This window comes from Oncorhynchus clarkii, chromosome 2, assembly GCF_045791955.1.
Source record: "Oncorhynchus clarkii lewisi isolate Uvic-CL-2024 chromosome 2, UVic_Ocla_1.0, whole genome shotgun sequence".
NCBI lineage: Eukaryota > Metazoa > Chordata > Actinopteri > Salmoniformes > Salmonidae > Oncorhynchus > Oncorhynchus clarkii.
In genome coordinates this window covers 88,956,586-88,980,918 of record NC_092148.1, presented here as the reverse complement: position 1 = coordinate 88,980,918, position 24,333 = coordinate 88,956,586, and the positions used below count along the sequence as shown (strand labels likewise).

The window sequence follows — 24,333 nt, the reverse complement described above, 5'->3', positions numbered from 1 at the left end:
TATTACATTCTGGACTCGCCATGTTTTGCTTGTGCTGCACGGCGGTCCATTGTGGGTAAATTTTGTCATCAAACTTTGTACTTTGTCATCATAGTCTGGCATTCTCAGGATTTATGGTGTTATCAAGACAAATGGGAACTTGGGGAAAAAAACATAGCCGAGAAAAGAGGCCTGAGTTCCCTACTTGCAATTTCGAGTTGGATGACCGTTCAAAACGTATTTTCCCAGTCAGCGCTAGTTTTTTTTTCCAAGTTCCCAGTTGTCTTGAACTCACTGAAGTCAGATTTTCCAGTTCTGAGTTCCCAGATGTCTTGAACTCACTGAAGTCAGATTTCCAGTTCTGAGTTTCCAGTTGTTTTGAGGACGGCAGAAGTCATGCTGGATTGACATCATGGCAAATGTTGAATGTTTATCCTATTAAACTTGGAAAAGAGACCCTTAAACCCAGACTTGGGACCACACATCCACTCCACTGAATAGCAGGCTAGTGATTGCATTGCAATGCTTGCAGTTAGCCACCTATTGTTGAATTTGTGATTTCTAGCTTGTTGTGTAATGTTTATGTCCAATAGTCGATGAGTACTTCATATGACAATATTTATTTTCCGCTGGCTGCCCCAGCAACACAGAAAGCACTGAGCTAGGCTGAAACACCTGCATTTTGTAGCTGCCTTACTCAAGAAAGCAAAAAAGAGACTAAGTTTGTATGCAGATTTATTAATGCAATTTTTTTTTTTTTTACATTGTTTGCAAACTGATATGTGACACGTAGTAATGTCAAAATATCATGCAAAACAGGAAACACTCCCGAATATATATATATATATATATATATATATATATACATATTTAGCTCTGCCCCACCTTCCCTGAATGATGGGTCGCCACTGTATGTCCTTAACATTATGTGAGAAAAACAAAGGGACACAATAAGTACAATATCTTAGCTCTGAGGCCAGCCTGGATAATAGGCAAGAATCCTTGTTACGTGTGTCCCCAACATTCCTAAATACGTAGTCTACCTCCATGTATTTGTACCATGTTGTACCAAAGAGTCCCAATTATATTGACAAGATGGTCGACGGACCGCTCTAACAATGGAAACACATATCTGCAAAGGCGAAAGGAAGGCGGGAGGAGACGAGATCAGGTGGGAAATGTTTTGCCAATGAGAGGGCAGATAAGCATGTGAACAACGGGTCACAACTCAGTACATTCGAAACCTAGGCGCAATGGAGTTTATATTCGATCAAATTAAGCCTAACGTATCAAACTAGAAATCCACTTTTAGTTTGACCAAATTCGACTATATCTCATTGCCCCCAATACAATAACTCCTCACTTGGTATGCTTAATGTTTATTTACGAACGGACCGATTTTAGGCGGAGTCAACCCTCTCGCTTCGCCTCTTCATCTCTGTTTTGTACTTTAGATTCGACAGCGCGTGGCTTAGTGTCCCCGCCCTTCAGCAATCAGATTTTACAATCACGAGGGGAACATGGAGCACGGAGACTTCAATTTCCTGCTGGCTACAGATTCATACAAGGTGAGTGACATTATACACTGGGTTTACGCACTAGTTAGCGACAGTACCTAGGATTATGTTTCGTGAAATTATGTTTTAAGTGTGTGGTGGTTCTAATTGATTGTAATATATTTGAAGGTATAATGCAAGAACAGCCAGCTAAGCCAAATCGTCTATGATAAACATACACTTTCTTGCTATTACGTTACAATAGCTACAGTATTATATCTGAGTTCTATGGTCGCCTTCTATGGTCACCTGAAGTCTGAATAATATTATAAGAGCCCATTATATTGAAAGTTTAAAATAATGGTATCTCTTCATCAGAAATGAAAATGAAAGTAATTCCTATAGCTTTCTGTTTACAGTGAAACATGAACATTTCAAGCTGCAATGAGTCATTGAACCCAGCTCAGATCAACATTTTATCTGTGTGTTTAAAAAAAAATATATTCTTTAGTGTTTTTCTTGCCATGTCTTTTAACATAGTGGAATTAGTACGTTTAATTAATGTCATCCGTGGTGGAAAGTAAAGGTAAAGACACCTTAATAGAAAATGACTCAAGTAAAAGTGAAAGGCACCCAGTGAATTACTACTTGAGTAAAATTCTATAAGTATTTGGCTTTAAATATACTTAATTATCAAAAGTAAATGTTATTGCTAAAATATACTTAAGTATCAAAAGGAAAAGTATAAATAATGTAAAATTCCTTATATTACATGTTTCTTTTTTTTACGGATAGACAGGGGAAGCACTTAGACATTATTTACAAATGAATCATGTGTTTAGTGAGTCCGCCAGATCAGAGGCAGTAGGGACGACCAGGGATGTTCTCTTGATAAGTGTGTGAATTAGACCATTTTCCTGTCCTGCTAAGCATTCAAAATGTAACGCATACTTTTGAGTGTCGGGGAAAATGTACGGAGTAAAAAGTACATCATTTCCTTTAGGAATGTAGTGAAGTAAATGTAAAAGTTGTCAAAAATATAAATAGTCAAGTAAAGTACAGATACCCCCCAAAAACACCTAAAGTATTTTTACTTCAGTGTTTTACACAACTGTAGCCTAGTAGCCTAGTGGTTAGAGCGTTGGACTAGTGACCGGAAGGTTGCGAGTTCAAACCCCCGAGCTGACAAGGTACAAATCTGTCGTTCTGCCCCTGAACAAGGCAGTTAATCCACTGTTCCTAGGCCGTCATTGTAAATAAGAATGTGTTCTTAACTGACTTGCCTGGTTAAATAAAGGTTAAATAAATAAATAAAACTAAAAGTAAAAGGATCCGTCTGCAGATGCACCAGTGTAATAAATCACAGTACAAGCAGGAACCACACCCAGCCAAAGCTTATAGATATGGGGATACATTGGTATTAGAGGTCGGCCGATTTCAAGTTTTCATAACAATCAGAAATCGGTATTTTTGGACACCTTTATTTAATCTTTGTTTAACTAAGCAGTTAAAGAACACATTCTTATTTTCAATGACTGCCTCGTTCAGGGGCAGAACGACAGATTTTTACCTTGTCAGCTCGGGGGATTCAATCTTGCAACCTTACAGTTCACTAGTCTAACGCTCTAACCACCTGATTACATTGCACTCCACGAGGAGACTGCCTGTTACGCGAATGCAGTAAGCCAAGGTAAGTTGCTAGCTAGCATTAAACTTATCTTATAAAAAACAATCAATCAATCATAATCACTAGTTAACTACACATGGTTGATGATATTACTAGTTTATCTAGCGTGTCCTGCGTTGCATATAATCGATGTGGTGCGTATCGTTGCTCCAATGTGTACCTAACCATAAACATCAATGCCTTTCTTAAAATCAATACACAGAAGTATATATTTTTAAACCTGCATAGTTAGCTAAAAGAAATACAGGTTAGCAGGCAATATTAACCAGGTGAAATTGTGTCACTTCTCTTGCGTTCATTGCACGCAGAGTCAGTGTATGTGCAACAGTTTGGGCTGCCTAATTTGCCAGAATTTTACGTAATTATGACATAACATTGAAGGTTGTGCAATGTAACAGGAATATTTAGACTGATGGATGCCACCCGTTAGATAAAATACGGAACGGTTCCGTATTTCACTGAAAGAATAAACGTCTTGTTTTAGAGATGATAGTTTCCGGATTCGACCATATTAATGACCTAAGGCTCGTATTTCTGTGTGTTATCATGCTATAATTTAGTCTATGATTTGATAGAGTAGTCTGACCGAGCGATGGTAGGCACCAGCAGGCTCGTAAGCATTCATTCAAACAGCACTTTCGTGCGTTTGCCAGCAGCTGTTTATGACTTCAAGCCTATCAACTCCCAAGATTAGGCTGGTGTAACCGATGTGAAATGGCTAGCTAGTTAGCGGGGTGCGCGCTAATAGCGTTTCAAACATCACTCGCTCTGAGACTTGGAGTAGTTGTTCCCCTTGTTCTGCATGGGTAACGCTGCTTCGAGGGTGGCTGTTGTCGATGTCTTCCTGGTTCGAGCCCAGGGAGGAGCGAGGAGAGCGACGGAAGCTATACTGTTACACTGGCAATACTAAAGTGCCTATAAGAACATCCAATAGTCAAAGGTATATGAAATACAAATGTTATAGAGAGAAATAGTCCTATAATTCCTATAATAACTACAACCTAAAACTTCTTACCTGGGAATATTGAAGACTCATGTTAAAAGGAACCACCAGCTTTCATATGTTCTCATGTTCTGAGCAAGGAACTGAAACGTTAGCTTTCTTACATGGCACATATTGCACTTTTACTTTCTTCTCCAACACTTTGTTTTTGTATTATTTAAACCAAATTGAACATGTTTCATTATTTATTTTAGGCTAAATTGATTTTATTGATGTATTATATTAAGTTAAAATAAGTGTTCATTCAGTATTGTTGTAATTGTCATTATTACAAATACAAAAAACAAATCAGCCGATTAATCGGTATCGGCTTTTTTTTGGGTCCTCCAATAATCGGTATCGGCGTTGAAAAATCATAATCGGTCGACCGCTAATTGGTATGACCTGATGTTGGCTATAATTGTTATAGTTGATGAACCATATGCTCAGATAGATTATTCAATATCCGTTTAGACTTGTTGCCATTTGAGTACAAGGATTTAATCAGCCCTTGGATTTCAAGGCCTGATATGCTGACGGTACTGTTGAGTTGTTTTGTTTTAGAGCTGCCAGACGTTACAAACTGGGAGTGCCTTAATGAGAAGTTTATTTCCAAAACAAACACTTTTTATTGATGCCCGTCAGATAGAAGTTGGCTTGGCAACAGGCTTATTAATATAAACTACTCAAACTACTGTGACTCCTGAAAGAAGCTCTTGTACTTTTTTGAAGGGATTAAAGGAGACGTGTCCAGACAGCAAATCAATTCCTCATCCTCGTTGTGTACTATTGAAGCCGCCGCAAAAAAAAAACATGAAAAAAGGCTCCAAAAACAACGTCATTTTAGAACAGACAAAGCTCTCAGTATTGCGATGCAGACATTTTGTCCTTCCCAACTTGATCCGCAACGTTATATTCCATTTTTGTTTAGACACGAGCAAATTACCTCTCCCCGTCCATTGTTCTTTTATATTTCTGCCAAAATAAAGGAAACACTTGAGTAAATGAAGAATACAGAGTATATTGAAAGAATGGAGTGCTTTCACACAGGAAGCACATTGAAGCTGTTCTGGCGGCTTGTGGTGGTGGCCCAACGTTCTATTAAGACACTTATGTAGTTGTTTCCGTTATTTTGGCAGTTACCTGTAGCAGCAGGCTACACTGTGAATGGAACAGCTGGATAGGGGAAACGTGTTGGGCAAAAGGGAATATAACATTGCGGATAAAGTTCCATGTGTACAACATCTGAAGACCTTGCTGTTGTTAAAAGGACGTATTTGGGTGTTTTGGAGTGTTTTCCGTGGGGTCCCCACACTACACAACAAGGATGAGGAAGTGATTTGCTAAAAGGACGTATTTGGGTTTTTTGGAGCATGTTTTTTTCGTGGGGTCCCCACACCACACAACAAGGATGAGGAAGTGATTTGCTGTTTGGTTGTAAGTTTCTTAAAAACATTTCAAATCACAAAAAAAAGGTGTCTGGGCCTTTCTATAAGAAAACAAAAAAAAATTGTATAAAAGGAAACTTCTCCTTTAATATGTGAACACAATGGTCTCCACAGTTCACCTCATTTACAATAAATGCTGTTGCTTTTGGAGCTGCTGGTCAGAAACAATTCGTTTTGGAGAGAACATCTCTGACTATATATATTATAAATAGCGCGCAGACAGTTTGTTATTAATCATTTTCTCACAGCAGGAATATAATCATGCAGCAACAGGAAATGTGAATTATTGTGTAGATTATAGTTAATGGACAATTTAGTAGGGGTTGATACATTTTTAATTAGGGCAAATCAAGTCTGAATTTTTCAAGTGGAAATTACAAGCCTTTAGAAGCCTTTTTATAAACATTGAATATACACTAGAAGTTTTCATTTCCAAATTTCCTGCAACAACTGGGTGATCAAATTAAGATCCTACATCTGTTCTATCACATAGACTTCACCAACAAGAATGGTCATGTTGTCAATAATTTTTAGTTCCTGTCTTGCGTTTGTTTAATGCATTTGTTTTGACAGTACTCAGTCAGAGCAGGAGCAGAGTAGGTCAGAGTAGGTCAGAGACCGGGTGTAAACTGGGTGACATTTAGAGTTTAAATTCGTCAGGGTGAAGAGAAGGATAGGACAGTTGGTGCCAGTGATATCAAAGGTCACGAGCACAGAGCATGCAGAGGAAGAGTAGGATGGGTTATTTAATAAAACAAATATCATAACATCATCTTTACCAGTTTATTTAACCAACAGTAAAGTTATTTTTCTGGAAACTGCAGATTTTTGATGACAAGACCCCAAACAATCTCAGTAGCAAATATGACTTATCCGCTTCCTGTTTATTATACACCTGTACAGATATCTGCATGTCTTCTTCTGACTGTACATTTCTACAGAATGTAAAGCAGATTGTAGGGACACTTGATGTTAAATGGGTGTGAGACCATGAAGTTTCAGTATTGTCAAATTACCTTGGAAATAACGGACGACGTCCGCCTCGTCCTTTTGCAGAGTACATATTTCCAAGGTAATGTACAGAACGGAGGTGTTTATCCCGCTTATACCACAGTTACCAAAGAAAACATTTTTGTATTTTTTTATAGGCTAAATCATACTTTTCATCACTAGAGATGCAACCCAGTCGTTCGATTTAATTTAACTAGGCAATTCAGTTAAGAACAAATTATTCTTTACAATGACGGCCTACCCCGGCCAATTGTGTGCTACCCTATGGGACTCTCAAACACAGCTGGATGTGATGTAGCCTGGATTCAAACCAGGGACTGCAATGACGCCTCTAGCACTGAGATGCAGTGTCTTAGACCGCTGTGCCACTCGGGAGCCCCATTCTTCATCATTGGACCTGTGTTTACAATGTATCCTATTTCAGTTTGTGTGGTTGTTGGTTTAGCTTTCTGTAACTTTGTAGCAAGTATGGTCTGCATGTGTAGGTGCATATTGCGTCATGATTGCAAGGTGTCCCGATATATTTTTCCAACTGTTCTGTTATCTGGTTTTAATGTCCATTCTAGAATGCTTTTCTAGCCAATCAGAAATTAGTATTCAACAACGCTGTGGTATAATTAAGCAATAAGGCCCGAGGGGGTGTGTTATGTGGCCAAAATGCCACGGCTAAGGGTCCTTAAGCACGACGCAACGTGGAGTGCCTGGATACAGCCCATGGCCATGGTATATTGGCCATATACCACAAACCCCCTGAGGTGCCTTATTGCTATTATAAACTGGTTACCAATGTAATTAGAGCAGTGTTTTGTCATATATGTGGTATACGGTCTGGAATACCACGTCTGTCAGCCAATCAGCATTCAGGGCTCCAACCACCCGTTTATAATTGTCATTAACTGTATTTGTATAATCTAATTTCAGGTCACACATTACAAGCAGTACCCTCCCAACACCACCAAGGTTTACTCCTACTTCGAGTGTCGGGCAAAGAAAACTGAATCCACTAAGATTCAGAAAGTGAAATATGATAAAACTGTATTTTATGGACTTCAGTATATCCTTCATAAGTATCTGAAAGGTAAGACAAATATCATTTTTATTATTACTAAATTCACCATTTGGCTCGAAGGACCATGAAAAAGAGCAGCACCTAGAACGCCATTAGAACGCCACTAGAACGAAACTAGAACGCCATTAGAACGCCACTAGAACGCCATTAGAATGTCACTAGAACGCCACTAGAACGCCATTAGAATGTCACTAGAACGAAACTAGAACGCCATTAGAACGTCACTAGAACAAAACTAGAACGCCATTAGAACATCACTAGAACGCCATTAGAATGTCAGTAGAACGCCACTAGAACGCCATTAGAATGTCACTAGAACGCCACTAGAACGCCATTAGAACGTCACTAGAACGCCATTAGAACGCCACTAGAACGCCATTAGAATGCCACTAGAATGCCATTAGAATGCTACTAGAACGCCACTAGAACGAAACTAGAACGCCATTAGAACATCACTAGAACGCCATTAGAATGCCACTAGAACGCCACTAGAACGCCATTAGAATGTCACTAGAACGCCACTAGAACGCCACTAGAACGTCACTAGAACGCCATTAGAACGCCACTAGAACGCCATTAGAATGCCACTAGAACGCCACTAGAACGAAACTAGAACGCCATTAGAACATCACTAGAACGCCATTAGAATGCCACTAGAATGCCACTAGAACGCCATTAGAACGCCACTAGAACAAAACTAGAATGCCATTAGATCATTAGAACGAAACTAGATACAATCGATACAATCTACTGTATCTGCCTATGCTGCTCTGTACCATTACTCATTCATATATCCTTATGTACATATTCTTTATCCCCTCACACTGTGTACAAGACAGTAGTTTTGGAATTGTTAGTTAGATTACTTGTTGGTTATTACTGCATTGTCGGAACTAGAAGCACAAGCATTTCGCTACACTCGCATTAACATCTGCTAACCATGTGTATGTGACAAATAAAATTTGATTTGATTTGAGAATGCCACTAGAACGCCATTAGAACGCCACTAGAACGCCACTAGAACATCATTAGAACGAAACTAGAACGCCACTAGAACGCCATTAGAACGCCACTAGAACGAAACTAGAACGCCACTAGAACGCCACTAGAACGAAACTAGAACGCCATTAGAACGTCGCTAGAACGCCACTACTACACACCTAGTACAACACTAATATACACCTAGTACACACCTAGTACAACACTAGTACACACCTAGTACAACACCTAGTACATTACTTTTACAATTTATAATGTCTTATTATTAACTTAAATTTTTTGGGGTCCCAGCTTCCACGCACAATTCCACGTTTTCCATCTTTCCCACATCCTTCATGTGTCGACCTCCCATATCTGTCATCTCTCACCTTCCCAGGGAAAGTGGTGACTCCACAGAAGATCACAGAAGCAAAGGAAGTTTACCGTGAACACTTTCAGGATGATGTGTTCAACGAAAAGGGCTGGGAGTACATACTGGAGGTATAAGGGCAGCAGAGGGTTTTTTGTGTGTATTGCATTTTAAAGGAGCTAGATGTCATATTTTTGTTAATAGTTTAGATTTCCAGTTTTTTATTTTTAAGGACTCTGCTTATAAATGTTCGTACTCTATCATAATCCAAAACCATCTTATTATTCTGTGGTCTAATCATGCTACAGTACGGATCCCTGAGTTTTTGTGTTTCAGAAGTATGACGGCCACCTGCCCATTGAAATCAAGGCTGTTCCCGAGGGTAGTGTGATCCCCAGAGGTAATGTCCTCTTCACCGTGGAGAGTACTGACCCAGAATGCTACTGGCTCACCAACTGGGTAGAGGTTAGTTAGAAATGTTTGATTGTTTATTTCACTTTTGTTTATTATCTATTTCACTTGCTTTGGCAATGTTAACATATGTTTCCCATGCCGTTAAAGCCCCTTGAATTGAATTTTATATGGCTGGTCTCAGATCTATCTTTGCTGTCTTGCCAACTCCTCATGCGACAGTGACCATAGGAGTTGGCAAGAGGGCGCAAACAGATCTGGGATCAGGCCTCTAGTCGGTGCCTAAACCCCCCTTTTCACTATGACATTACCATAGCATCGTTGAGTCATGCTTCAGCACTGTTATTATATCTGCCACATGTCCTTAGGATACAAACGTAATTTGAACAGATGCTTTGCGCATTGTTGTCTATTTATATCTTGCTCGTGGTAGAAAGTGTCAGGGCAGAGGCTCCTTAATAACAACAACAATAAGATGCATGGTTTCTAAAAGAGCCTGGGGCCATACTTCAAACATAAGCACGCATTTAAAGTATCCACCAATTTAAAATAGACGATTCACTTGCATGTAACCTCACCAAGTGACAGTGATTACATCCTGGCACAACATCTGCTTCAGCCTATCAAAGATAATGGATTTTCAATCCACCAACCAATGGCATTTCTTAAAATATTTGTAACCTACAAATTCAAGGTTTTACCATTGGGTCTGTAACAAAATGTTGTGTGGCAATATTGCACTGATGCATAATTTACTAGGCTACTTGAAGCAGGAAGCACCAGTGACCAGATCAATAAAAAAAAGTGGTCAGAGGAAGCAGATGCTAAACAACAGGACTGTTTTGCCAGCACAGACTGGAACATGTTCCGGGATTCCTCTGATGGCATTGAGGAGTACACCACATCAGTCATAGGCTTCATCAATAAGTGCATCGATGACGTCGTCCCCACAGTGACCGCACGTACATACTCCAACCAGAAGCCATGGATAACAGGCATCATCCGCACTGAGCTAAAGGCTAGAGTTTATAAGAAATCCCACTATGCCCTCCGACGAACCATCAAACAGGCAAAGCGTTAATACAGGGCTAAGATTGAATCGTACTACACCGGCTCCGATGCTCGTCGGATATGGCAGGGCTTGCAAACCATTACAGACTACAAAGGGAAGCACAGCCGAGAGCTTCCCAGTGACACGAGCCTACCAGACAAGCGAAACTACTTCTATGCTCGCTTCAAGGCAAATAACACTGAAACATGCATGAGAGCACCAGCTGTTCCGGAAGACTGTGTGATCACGCTCTCCGCAGCCGATGTAAGACCTTTAAACAGGTCAACATTCACAAGGCCTACCGACCTCCATTTCCAATCCCCCATATATTTTTGGGGTAAATACACACACACACACACACACACACACACACACACACACACACACACACACGCTGGCCTTCTAGGCAGAGTTGCAAAGAAATAGACATATCTCAGACTGGCCAATAAAAATAAAAGATTAAGATGGGCAAACAGACACTGGACAGAGGAACTCTTGCCTAGAAGGCCAGCATCCCAGAGTCACCTGGTGTTTTGTGGGTACTCTTTAATAAAGCTGCTAGTTGAGGACTTGTGAGGCGTCTGTTTGTGAAGGGAGTAGTACACAGCGTTGTACGAGATCTTCAGTTTCTTGGCAATTTCTCACCTTCATTTCTCAGAACAAGACTAGACTGACGAGTTTTTAAAAAAAGGTCTTGTTTCTGGCCATTTTGAGCCTGTAATCGAACCCACAAATGCTGATGCTCCAGATACTCAACTAGTCTAAATTGCTTCTTTAATCAGCACAACAGTTTTCAGCTGTGCTAACATAATTGCAAAATGGTTTTCTAATGATCAATTAGCCTTTTAAAATGATACACTTGGATAAGCTAACACAACGTGCCATTGGAACACAGGAGTGAGGGTTGCTGATAATGGGCCTCTGTACGCCCTATGTAGATATTCCATTGAAAATCAGCCGTTTCCAGCTACAATAGTCATTGACAACATTAACAATGTCTACACTGTATTTCTGATGAATTTGATGTTATTTTAATGGCCAAAAATGTGCTTTTCTTTCAAAAACAAGGACATTTCTAAGTGACCCCAAACTTTTCAACGGTAGTGTACATATATACACACTTTAAAATGAAATAAAAACATTATTATTCCCCGCAGACCCTACCACCCCTCCCCCAATTGGAGTAAACTAATAAACAATAACACTTAGGCTTCTACCTTCAGTTTATACATATTTTACACATGTTACAGACAGTCTATTTTACAATAGTTATATTTAGTTTGTTTTTATTCCTTCCTCTATATCTGATGTCCATCCAGTTCTATTTGTAACTGTGCTATTTCACAACATTTTTGAACCTATATAGTGTATATAGTGTTTTTTAACCGTGATTTCGAGCCCACCTTGTATCAAGCTTCTTTTTTTTTTTTAGGAAAAAACTGTTTAATGCCGGTCCTTGATGCTCGATTCAAAACGCATGTGAGAAAGTGGATTATTATAATAATGCAGGCAATAGCAGTGTGTTTGTGTGCAAGGATGTAATTCAATTCCTTTTTCATTTTCAAGCTGTTGGCTGTAGGCTACGTGCCTTTCCAACACACACATTTCTACATTTCAAAGGGTGGGGTGGGAGGGCTCATCTGAGATTCGAACCCTTGCCACAATCTGTGACAATTACATGGTCTATGAACTTCACAAAGGGAACAATTTGACCAGTCAGTCAAATACACGTTGCTCTGATGATCAGAACGTGCTGTTGGACTGAGGTATGTTAAGGACGCGTCCAACTACGTCCAACGATTTTAATTGGCTGCAGAAGTTGTATCAGGATGTAATCACTGCCAGCCGGTGAGGTTAGCAAAGGCCTACCGTGCCATTTTATCTGATGGGACCAGCTAAAATGTCAATTTATGTCACATGCAAATAAATCAACAATTTTAATTAGCTGATATGCATTTTGTGCGTGTGAACTTGTTTAATTTTAAATTCTTGCTTATATCCGCAAGTATGGTCCACATCGTTTACTTGTTGTATAGTAGGTAGCGCTGATTCATGTCCATGATGTACTAAAGAGACCCAGCATCACTAACGCTTTCCTCACTTCCTCTCTCAGACCATGCTGGTACTAACCAGCTCCTCTCTACCAGACCGTTTACACTGCTAACCTCTCTTCTTCTCTTCTTTATTTAACTAGGCAAGTCAGTTAAGAACAAAATCTTATTTTCAATGACAGCCTAGGAACAGTGGGTTAACTGCCTGTTCAGGGCCAGAACGACAGATTTGTACCTTGTCAGCTCGGGGATTTGAACTTGCAACCTTTCGGTTACTAGTCCAACACTAACCACAAGGTGCCGCCCCTTTCTCCTTCTTTACCAGATCGTTTACACCACTAACCCCCTCTCTTCTTCTCCTTCTTTACCAGATCGTTTACACCACTAACCCCCTCTCTTCTTCTCCTTCTCTACCAGATCGTTTACACCACTAACCCCCTCTCTTCTTCTCCTTCTCTATCAGATCGTTTACACCGCTAACCCCCTCTCTTCTTCTCCTTCTCTATCAGATCGTTTACACCGCTAACCCCCTCTCTTCTTCTCCTTCTCTACCAGATCGTTTACACCACTAACCCCCTCTCTTCTTCTCCTTCTCTACCAGATCGTTTACACCACTAACCCCCTCTCTTCTTCTCCTTCTCTACCAGATCGTTTACACCACTAACCCCCTCTCTTCTTCTCCTTCTCTACCAGATCGTTTACACCACTAACCCCCTCTCTTCTTCTCCTTCTCTACCAGATCGTTTACACCACTAACCCCCTCTCTTCTTCTCCTTCTCTACCAGATCGTTTACACCACTAACCCCCTCTCTTCTTCTTCTTCTCTATCAGATCGTTTACACCACTAACCCCCTCTCTTCTTCTCCTTCTCTATCAGATCGTTTACACCGCTAACCCCCTCTCTTCTTCTCCTTCTCTACCAGATCGTTTACACCACTAACCCCCTCTCTTCTTCTCCTTCTCTACCAGATCGTTTACACCACTAACCCCCTCTCTTCTTCTCCTTCTCTACCAGATCATTTACACCACTAACCCCCTCTCTTCTTCTTCTTCTCTATCAGATCGTTTACACCACTAACCCCCTCTCTTCTTCTCCTTCTCTATCAGATCGTTTACACCGCTAACCCCCTCTCTTCTTCTCCTTCTCTACCAGATCGTTTACACCACTAACCCCCTCTCTTCTTCTCCTTCTCTACCAGATCGTTTACACCACTAACCCCCTCTCTTCTTCTCCTTCTCTATCAGATCGTTTACACCACTAACCCCCTCTCTTCTTCTCTACCAGATCGTTTACACCACTAACCCCCTCTCTTCTTCTCCTTCTCTACCAGATCGTTTACACCACTAACCTCTCTTCTTCTCTACCAGATCGTTTACACCACTAACCCCCTCTCTTCTTCTCTACCAGATCGTTTACACCACTAACCCCCTCTCTTCTTCTTCTTCTCTATCAGATCGTTTACACCGCTAACCCCCTCTCTTCTTCTCCTTCTCTACCAGATCGTTTACACCACTAACCCCCTCTCTTCTTCTCTATCAGATCGTTTACACCACTAACCCCCTCTCTTCTTCTTCTTCTCTACCAGATCGTTTACACCACTAACCCCCTCTCTTCTTCTCTACCAGATCGTTTACACCACTAACCCCCTCTCTTCTTCTTCTTCTCTATCAGATCGTTTACACCACTAACCCCCTCTCTTCTTCTCCTTCTCTACCAGATCGTTTACACCACTAACCCCCTCTCTTCTTCTCCTTCTCTACCAGATCGTTTACACCACTAACCCCCTCTCTTCTTCTCCTTCTCTATCAGATCGTTTACACCACTAACCCCCTCTCTTCTTCTCCTTCTCTATCAGATCGTTTACACCACTAACCCCCTCTCTTCTTCTCCTTCTCTACCAGATCGTTTACACCACTAACCCCCTCTCTTCTTCTCCTTCTCTATCAGATCGTTTACACCACTAACCCCCTCTCTTCTTCTCCTTCTTTACCAGATCGTTTACACCACTAACCTCTCTTCTTCTCTACCAGATCGTTTACACCACTAACCCCCTCTCTTCTTCTCTACCAGATCGTTTACACCACTAACCCCCTCTCTTCTTCTCCTTCTCTATCAGATCGTTTACACCGCTAACCCCCTCTCTTCTTCTCCTTCTCTACCAGATCGTTTACACCGCTAACCTCTCTTCTTCTCCTTCTCTACCAGATCGTTTACACCACTAACCTCTCTTCTTCTCCTTCTCTACCAGATCGTTTACACCACTAACCCCCTCTCTTCTTCTTCTTCTCTACCAGATCGTTTACACCACTAACCCCCTCTCTTCTTCTCCTTCTCTACCAGATCGTTTACACCACTAACCCCCTCTCTTCTTCTCCTTCTCTACCAGATCGTTTACACCACTAACCCCCTCTCTTCTTCTCCTTCTCTATCAGATCGTTTACACCACTAACCCCCTTTCTTCTTCAGATCGTTTACACCACTAACCCCCTCTCTTCTTCTCCTTCTCTACCAGATCGTTTACACCGCTAACCCCCTCTCTTCTTCTCCTTCTCTACCAGATCGTTTACACCACTAACCCCCTCTCTTCTTCTCCTTCTCTACCAGATCGTTTACACCACTAACCCCCTCTCTTCTTCTCCTTCTCTACCAGATCGTTTACACCACTAACCCCCTCTCTTCTTCTCCTTCTTTACCAGATCGTTTACACCACTAACCACTCTCTTCTTCTCCTTCTCTACCAGATCGTTTACACCGCTAACTTCCTCTCTTCTTCTCCTTCTCTACCAGATTGTTCTCCTCTCTTCTTCTTCTTCTCTATCAGATCGTTTACACCGCTAACCTCTCTTCTTCTTCTTCCTAACAGACAATCCTGGTGCAGATCTGGTACCCCATCACAGTAGCTACTAACTCCAGAGAGCAGAAGAAGATCCTAGCCAGGTATCTACTGGAGACATCAGGGAACCAGGACAAACTGGAGTATAAGCTGCATGACTTTGGCTACAGGGGAGTCTCATCTCAAGAGGTACTTACTGTAATGGACGATAATTATGATAATAGTGTTGGATTCATCATACTGTGCATACAACATACATGGATAGCTTAGCGCAACAGGTCAACCTGGGGTCAAACAAAGGCCCCTTCCCAAACCTGTCCATGTATTTGATCTATTCATCAAGCTCTTGACTAGGTACGTCAGGTGGGATAATTCAGGGCTAAAACAAAAATTGTAAAATGTCTCGGGGTCCCAGAGTAAAAGTTTAAGAAACACTACTCTATGCCAAGGTTTCCCAAACTTAGACCTGGGCTTTGATTATTTGAATCAGCTGTGTAGTGTTTGGGGAAAAAAAAATAAAAAAAAGTTCACCTAAGGGGGCCCCGGGACCCAGTTTAGGAAACCTTCCTCTTCTCAAAAACTCTTTGGGTGCGTTCATAAATACCCTCTCGCTATCTACTCCCATTTCAAAATTGCAGAATTATATTTTATTTTAAATATAACCTTTATTTAATTAGGCAAGTCAGTTAAGAACAAATTCTTATTTACAATGACGGCCTACTGGGGAACAGTGGGTTAATTGCCTTGTTCAGGGGCAGAACAACATATTTTTACCTCATCAGCTCGGGGATTCGATCACAGCAACCTTTCGGTTACTGGCCCAACGCTCTAACCACTAGGCTATCTGCCACCCCAAAATAACAGATACATTTTTGAACGCGCAACACCCATTGAATATGACCGGTGTTACCCTGTCAAAAATGTGATTAAATTGTTGCCAGCAGCACAGTTACAGTCACCAACGCACGAGACAACATGAACAGCCTAACCAGCTCTGCTAGGGAGAGTAAAATGGTCAGAGTGAGGTGTTCTCTCATTATGTGTCTGGAAGTAGCTAGAAAGCTAGCCAACGTTAGCCAGTTAGCTTGGGTGCTTGACTGCCGTTGTGAGTTCAGAACGCTCGGATCAACCCTACTCCTCGACCAGAGCGTCCAGTGGGTGCTCTGAACGCTCCGAAAGCAAAACGCTCTGAATTTACTAATAGACAATCTGACAACACTCTTGAGTTTACGAACGCCCAGAGCGCACTCTAAGCACACTCTGCCACTCCATAGTGAATTTACAAACACGCCCTTTGTAATCAAAAAACCTGTTCAGTTTCTCATCTTCTATACATACACCACTAGTACACAGCCGTACTATGTAGTTGTTCCCGTCACGTGATGGTTTTTGTCTGGTTTCAGACTGCTGGCATCGGAGCATCTGCCCACCTGGTGAACTTTAAAGGCACAGACACGGTGGCTGGTATCTGTGTCATTAAGAAGTACTACGGCACCAAAGACCCTGTGCCCGGCTTCTCTGTGCCAGCCGCAGAGCACAGGTAACACAGACACACAGGTAGACACGGCGGGTAGAGCACATTGAGCACAGATTAGAGCTAAAGCAAGCAATCGCACTGTAGAAAATTGACTGATTTTGTATGTACATGGCCGTCAACAAGTCAGTTTAACTTTTTAATGAATTCATTCATCTACTCTCACTATCATTTTCAAAGCACGATATCTAGCTCCCTCTTCTGGGTTTTGTATTGTACTACTGTTCCTCTGTGTTTATTTTAAACCCATTTAAGTCATGCTTTGGTTTTTGTGATTTCTTGCTCTACCAAATATACTGTATTGCTTACCTACGAATAAATATATTATTACCAGCACCATCACCGCCTGGGGTAAGGACCACGAGAAAGATGCCTTTGAGCACATTGTGAGGCAGTTCCCCAACGTGCCCGTGTCCATCGTCAGCGACAGCTACGATATCTACAACGCCTGTGAGAAGATATGGGGAGAGGACCTCAGGAGCCTCATCGAGTCCCGCAGCGCTGACGCACCCTTGGTCATCAGGCCAGACTCAGGAGACCCATTAGATACTGTCCTCAAGGTAAAGAAGGATAGATAAATCATCACCTAGCGTTAGTAGTTTTACAACAGTCCATTGGTGGTGGAAACACATGGATGAACCACCAGTCATGGTTCTGTTTAGTGCAGTTTTTGGCCTCGTTTTTTCCCTCTGGTTCTAATGGAGAAAGGGGATGAGTCTCACTGGCAGTATCACTGACACTGTGTAGGACCAGTATGATGTTAGTCTTCTGACTACAGCTCATTATAAATACATTCAAATCTTTAAAGAGAGAGTAGGACTGTGAACATGTCTACCACCATCTTGCCGATTCCAAGGTGTTGGAGATTTTAGGGAGGAAGTTCTGCACCACAGAGAACAGCAAAGGATACAAGGTGCTACCCCCTTACATCCGAGTCATCCAGGGCGATGGTGTGGACATCAACACTCTGCAGGAGGTAGGTTCAGTGTACTCACCCGCCTACCTGATCCTCCTACCTTCTTAACTTCTTACCCACTGGTGTCCAATCTTACCTGTTGTTCCAAGGTTTTATTGTAAACAGTCTCATTGTAACCAGTCTCATTGTAACCAGTCTCATTGCAATCATTGTAACCAGTCTCAATGTAACCAGTCTCAATGTAACCAGTCTCATTGTAACCAGTCTCATTGTAACCAGTCTCAATGTAACCAGTCTCAATGTAACCAGTCTCATTGTAACCAGTCTCATTGTAACCAGTCTCAATGTAACCAGTCTCAATGTAACCAGTCTCATTGTAACCAGTCTCAATGTAACCAGTCTCAATGTAACCAGTCTCACTGTAACCAGTCTCAATGTAACCAGTCTCAATGTAACCAGTCTCAATGTAACCAGTCTCATTGTAACCAGTCTCAATGTAACCAGTCTCATTGTAACCAGTCTCATTGTAACCAGTCTCATTGTAACCAGTCTCAATGTAACCAGTCTCATTGTAACCAGTCTCATTGTAACCAGTCTCAATGTAACCAGTCTCATTGTAACCAGTCTCATTGTAACCAGTCTCATTGTAACCAGTCTCAATGTAACCAGTCTCATTGTAACCAGTCTCATTGTAACCAGTCTCATTGTAACCAGTCTCATTGTAACCAGTCTCAATGTAACCAGTCTCAATGTAACCAGTCTCATTGTAACCAGTCTCATTGTAACCAGTCTCATTGTAACCAGTCTCATTGTAACCAGTCTCATTGTAATTGTAACCAGTCTCATTGTAACCAGTCTCATTGTAACCAGTCTCATTGTAACCAGTCTCATTGTAACCAGTCTCATTGTAACCAGTCTCATTGTAACCAGTCTCATTGTAACCAGTCTCATTGTAACCAGTCTCAATGTAACCAGTCTCATTGTAACCAGTCTCATTGTAACCAGTCTCATTGTAACCAGTCTCATTGTAACCAGTCTCAATGTAACCAGTCTCATTGTAACCAGTCTCATTGTAACCAGTCTCATTGTAACCAGTCTCATTGTAACCAGTCTCATTGTAACCAGTCTCATTGTAACCAGTCTCATTGTAACCAGTCTCATTGTAACCAGTCTCATTGTAACCAGTCAGCCACACACTTGATTCAACTAATCAAAGTCTTGACTGGAGAGACTAGGATTAGTTGAATCCGTTGTGTGACTCACTTGATGGAAGCTTTGAACCACTCCAGGTTTTTCCGGCTAAGATCGGAATGGATTCCATCCACTGCTCTTAAATGAACAGCATTAGTAAGGCTTGGTTCAGTAAAATGACCTTGGAACTCACCCCTCGGGTGTTCTGTCGTTTTCAGATCGTGGCGGGGATGAAGAAACACAGGTGGAGTATAGAGAACGTGGGCTTTGGGTCGGGCGGTGCTCTACTCCAAAAACTGACCCGGGACCTGCTCAGCTGCTGCTTCAAGTGTAGCTTTGTGGTGACCAACGGACTGGGGGTGAGTCAGTGAACATCCAGTCATTTTCATGAGAGGACATTGTTGTGAATTCATGTCTCTTTCTCAATTCATCTGTTCTCAATTCCTTGTTTCCTCTCTCCTTGCTTCCTTCTGAAAAAGCATTGGAGGAGAGGATCCAGGGTCCCTCCCCTCGGTCCTTCTCATCTAATACTTTTTCGAGGAGGCTAGGAGAGAGTAGGAGAGGAGGAGAGGAAAGATGAATTGGGAAAGAGCCCAAGTCTGTTAATACTTTATATAAAGCTGCTCTAATCCCTGTGTAATAACACTGTAATTCATTATTTTATTTTTATTTTTATTTCACCTTTATTTAACCAGGTAGGCCAGTTGAGAACAAGTTCTCATTTACAACTGCGACCTGGCCAAGATAAAGCATAGCAGTGTGAACAGACAACACAGAGTTACACATGGAGTAAACAATTAACAAGTCAATAACACAGTAGGAAAAAAAAGAGAGTCTATATACATTGTGTGCAAAATGCATGAGGAGGTAGGCGAATAATTATTACTATTGTAGTGGGCAATATCTTATATGTAAGCATGTTATATATACACATCACATGGCGATCTGTAATAAACACTAAGCAATTAGACTATCAATATGAACGATCTGACTCCATAAGATAAATAGCAACATGCAAGAACACTAGCCTTAAATCATGTATTAATACATTTAGCTGACTAAGGTCAATGAATGGTCATAAGAATGGAATTCTATATACAAGTGTATTTAATAAAATATAATTCACTGTTATCATTCACGTTGTAAAATTAAATTAAGTTACAAAGCATTACAAGGCATTATTCTAAACATGGTCAGTGGGAGAGAAATGAAGAAACCCTGGCTTGTGCCATGGCCCATTTTTCACAGGAGAGAGAGAGAGAGACCTTGACAGACAGATCAGACAGACAGATCAGATCAGATATCAGACCTACATGATGTAATCACAACAGATCGGATGGCTCAGATGACCGTGTCAGCAGTAACGTAGCAGGCGTAAAAGAAACCTACAGAAAACTTAATACTGTGAAATTTGTAAACTTTTAAAACCTGACTAGATAGAAGAAGAAAAATCTGAAAGGTAGATCTCGGCATTTTGACTCTGGACTGAGAAAGTGATCTGGACTCAGGAAGTGATCTGGACTCGGGAAGTGATCTGGACTCGGGAAGTGATCTGGACTCGGGAAGTGATCTGGACTCGGGAAGTGATCTGGTGACCACTGTTGTATTTATGTTCTTTTGATTACAGCTGAATGTGTTCAAGGACCCTGTTGCTGACCCTAACAAAAGATCAAAGAAGGGTCGTCTGTCGCTCCACAGAACACCAACAGGAGACTTTGTGACACTGGAAGAAGGGAAGGGGAGCCTGGAGGAAAACGGTCCAGTAAGTCATTTAAACAAGTCGTAGTCCTAAAACCATAGATATAAGTATTTTTATTACTCTCTGAGGCTTGAACAGAAATAAATATTGGGACTAATATGGAGTTCTTTTAAAAGTCATATTGGGGCAGCAATAGTGGTTAGAGCGTTGGGCCAGTAACATAATCTATTGTTCTGCCCTCTGAACAAGGCAGTTTTACACACTGTTCCCTAGTAGGCTGTCATTGTAAAGTTCTTAATTAATTGATTCGCCTGGTTAAATATATATATATATATATATATTTTTTAAAAGGTCAAGTTTTCTCCCGCTCTTCTTTCCCCAGGATCTGCTTCACACCGTTTTCAGAAACGGAGTGATACTGAAGACATATACATTCGATGAGGTCAGAGACAACGCTAAGATCAGGGACTGTGATCTGGAAGAGTCTGTAGACTGAGGCCTGTACATGTTCCAACACACTACGCAGAATGGACTGGATCCCTTCTACCGCCCTGTACAGCACTGACCACCAAGGATGATAATAAACAACACTCAACATTGTCCTGAGAGAGAGAGAGAGAGAGAGAGAGAGAGACACTTAATTAGCACAACGGTACAAATATATAAACTAAGAAACTATGTATTTTCGACATGTAGGATCATGTACATGTATGATTGAGAAATTATATAAAAATAACATTTTATTGAGATGAATTAAACTTGAATCTTTTGATTTTATTATGTATATTTTTATTTTTATGAAATCTCATTTCATATCGTCTCTGTCTCTGGTTTGAAGTCGGGGAAGGCAGGCTTCTGTGTTCACGAAGCCATATGTCCAGGATATTCTCACATTCTCAAAAATTATTTGTAAGAACTAAACAACCGTTCATTGAAGATGGACAAAATTATCCAGAAAAAACATCAGGCAGATTCATTTAAAATGTTATGGATAAACAACTAAATGATTTTTCCATCTAGATTTAAATGAGCCAGTTTAAAAGGGGATAGTGTGTGTTATCAAATGTAACAGGCCACATGGTCTTCAAAGTACCTAACGGTCTGTGAGGGCTGCAGCTCACTCTTTTCAGGTATAAAGTTACGTTACTTGAACATACTAGCAGCAGTGTAGCCAACAAAAAAGCGACTAGCGACAAATCTAGCGGCTTTTTCGGGTGTTATTGGAGACTGTTGGAGACTGACGTGAAAGCACGCATCGTTCTTGCGCTTCTCAACGAGCAGCGGGTACTGCCGTGGGCCCCCATACCAAAGCACTCACAGGCGGCCCAGTCCTCGCACAGCAGTCCCTCCCAGCTGCAGTCAGAGCAGGAGATGTTCACCCCTCCTCATCCAGACAGCAAATGAATCGCGCATGCGGGAAGCCGCCGCTGGCTGATCCCGCCCTGGCTTACATTTAAAAAAAAAAATAATAATTTAAACCTGAACTAGGGCCAGACTAGTTACCATCATTTTCTCACATTGCCATTGACAGATTTTTCTATTGTCTCTTTTTGGTCCATTTAGATTGTTAATGTAGATTGTATACAAATAAAAAGTAATGGTTAAAAATTGTCATGTTTTACTGTGACTTGTTGTAGGCTCCTAAGTGGACCATAAGGTTAAAAACCTAACCAAATTAAGAAAGAAAGAAATAAAACGAAGTAACTCTGCCGGTCCCAAGCCCGGATAAAGGAGGAGGGTTGGAATTGTGACATAAAAAAAAACAAGAATCGAAAGAAGAAATGTAATTTGTAGTTCTAAACATATTTAGGGTGTTTTTTTAAACTCACTTTTTTGTTTCTCCCACGACGTTATTCCTCTCTCCTACAGAGTCCATCACAATTACATGCACATGGCAAATTATGCAAATTAGGCGATGACGTCATTCAGGGACTTTTAGGACAGCCAAAAAAATTACTAAAAAGACAGCCAATAGCTGCTTTCCTTACTGAGGAGGTGGCAACACTGACTAGCGCTGGCAGGTAGCGTCTTTGTTTCGGTCTAGCAGCAGGAAGGGTAATGATGCCCCAACCTCGAGTAGATTTTGCACTTGTTAATTAAAGAACCGATTGTCTTCATCAAATTCTTGGAATCTTTAGAATATGTTATTTGTTATTATCGATCATATTGACTGAATAGCAAACCAAATGTTTCACGTTTTGTCATCTGAATTTAAGTTTTAACCACGGCCTTCGCTTTTGGGAGCTGTAGTGGCTGACGTTACTGTGGAAGAAATATTGTGTCCATTTCTTGCGGGGAGGAAACAAGAGAAACTTTGATCGAAGGTTATATACCTGAAGGGATAAAGCTATCTGTATGTTCTAGTAATGTCCCTGACAGAGGGTAGCTAGTAGCCTGTCTGTATGTTCTAGTAATGTAGCTAGTAACCTGTCTGCATGTTCTAGTAATGTCCCTGACAAAGGGTAGCTAGTAGCCTGTCTGTATGTTCTAGTAATGTCCCCGACAGAGGGTAGCAAATAGCCTATCTGTGTGTTCTAGTAATGTCCCTGACAGAGGGTAGCTAGTAACCTGTCTGTATGTTCTAGTAATGTCCCTGACAGAGGGTAGCTAGTAGCCTGTCTGTATGTTATATTAATATCCCCGACAGAGGGTAGCAAATAGCCTATCTGTGTGTTTTATTAATATCCCTGACAGAGGGTAGCAAATAGCCTGTCTGTGTGTTCTAGTAATGTCCCCGACAGAGGGTAGCAAATAGCCTATCTGTGTGTTATATTAATATCCCTGACAGAGGGTAGCTAGTAGCCTCACCATAGTTTGTGCTGTCTTGCCAACTTGCACAATAAAGAGGAGCTGGAAAGACGGCACAAACAGATCTGGGACCAAGCTCATCAGGTTAATATGGGTTTAGACCAAAATCCTTTGGTAAATGCTCAGTCTCAACCTGCTGTAGGCCTGTTTGAACAATACTGTTAATGTCCTCTAAAGCATTTGTATACATTTGTTTTAGTTTTCCAGTAATGATTGTTCATTTGAATAGCCCTTTGAGGACTTCTATTCTATCGTCACCTGTCCTGTTTCCCCCCCCTGGTTAAGGTGCTACTGGTGTAATCGTACTATACCAGAGACTCACCTGATTGGGGGCCTTTGCCTTCTCAGCTGAGTTCATTGTGAGCATCACCATCATGGCCTTCATGTACCGTATGGGGACTGTACCGTATCGTATGGGGACTGTACCGTATCGTATGGGGACTGTACCGTATCGTATGGGGACCGTACCGTATGGGGACCGTACCGTATGGGGACTGTACCGTATCGTATGGGGACTGTACCGTATCGTATGGGGACTGTACCGTATCGTATGGGGACTGTACCGTATCGTATGGGGACTGTACCGTATCGTATGGGGACTGTACCGTATCGTATGGGGACTGTATCGTATGGGGACTGTATCGTATGGGGACTGTACCGTATCGTATGGGGACTGTAGCGTATCGTATGGGGACTGTAGCGTATCGTATGGGGACTGTAGCGTATCGTATGGGGACTGTATCGTATGGGGACTGTATCGTATGGGGACTGTACCGTATCGTATGGGGACTGTAGCGTATCGTATGGGGACTGTAGCG

General features: G+C 41.4%; 1 protein-coding gene across 1 annotated transcript; it reads left to right on the top strand.

Moving 5' to 3' along the window:
- Positions 1-1,241: 1,241 nt before the first annotated feature.
- On the top strand, positions 1,242-22,403 carry LOC139376022 (nicotinamide phosphoribosyltransferase-like). Its single transcript, XM_071118103.1, has 11 exons — positions 1,242-1,547; positions 7,525-7,681; positions 9,048-9,151; positions 9,357-9,485; positions 15,398-15,556; positions 16,771-16,907; positions 17,236-17,461; positions 17,758-17,877; positions 19,227-19,367; positions 20,636-20,770; positions 21,090-22,403. Exons 1-11 carry the CDS (start codon positions 1,500-1,502, stop codon positions 21,201-21,203), a joined length of 1,470 nt encoding a protein of 489 aa, XP_070974204.1. The 5' UTR covers positions 1,242-1,499; the 3' UTR covers positions 21,204-22,403.
- The last annotated feature ends 1,930 nt before the right edge of the window (positions 22,404-24,333 follow it).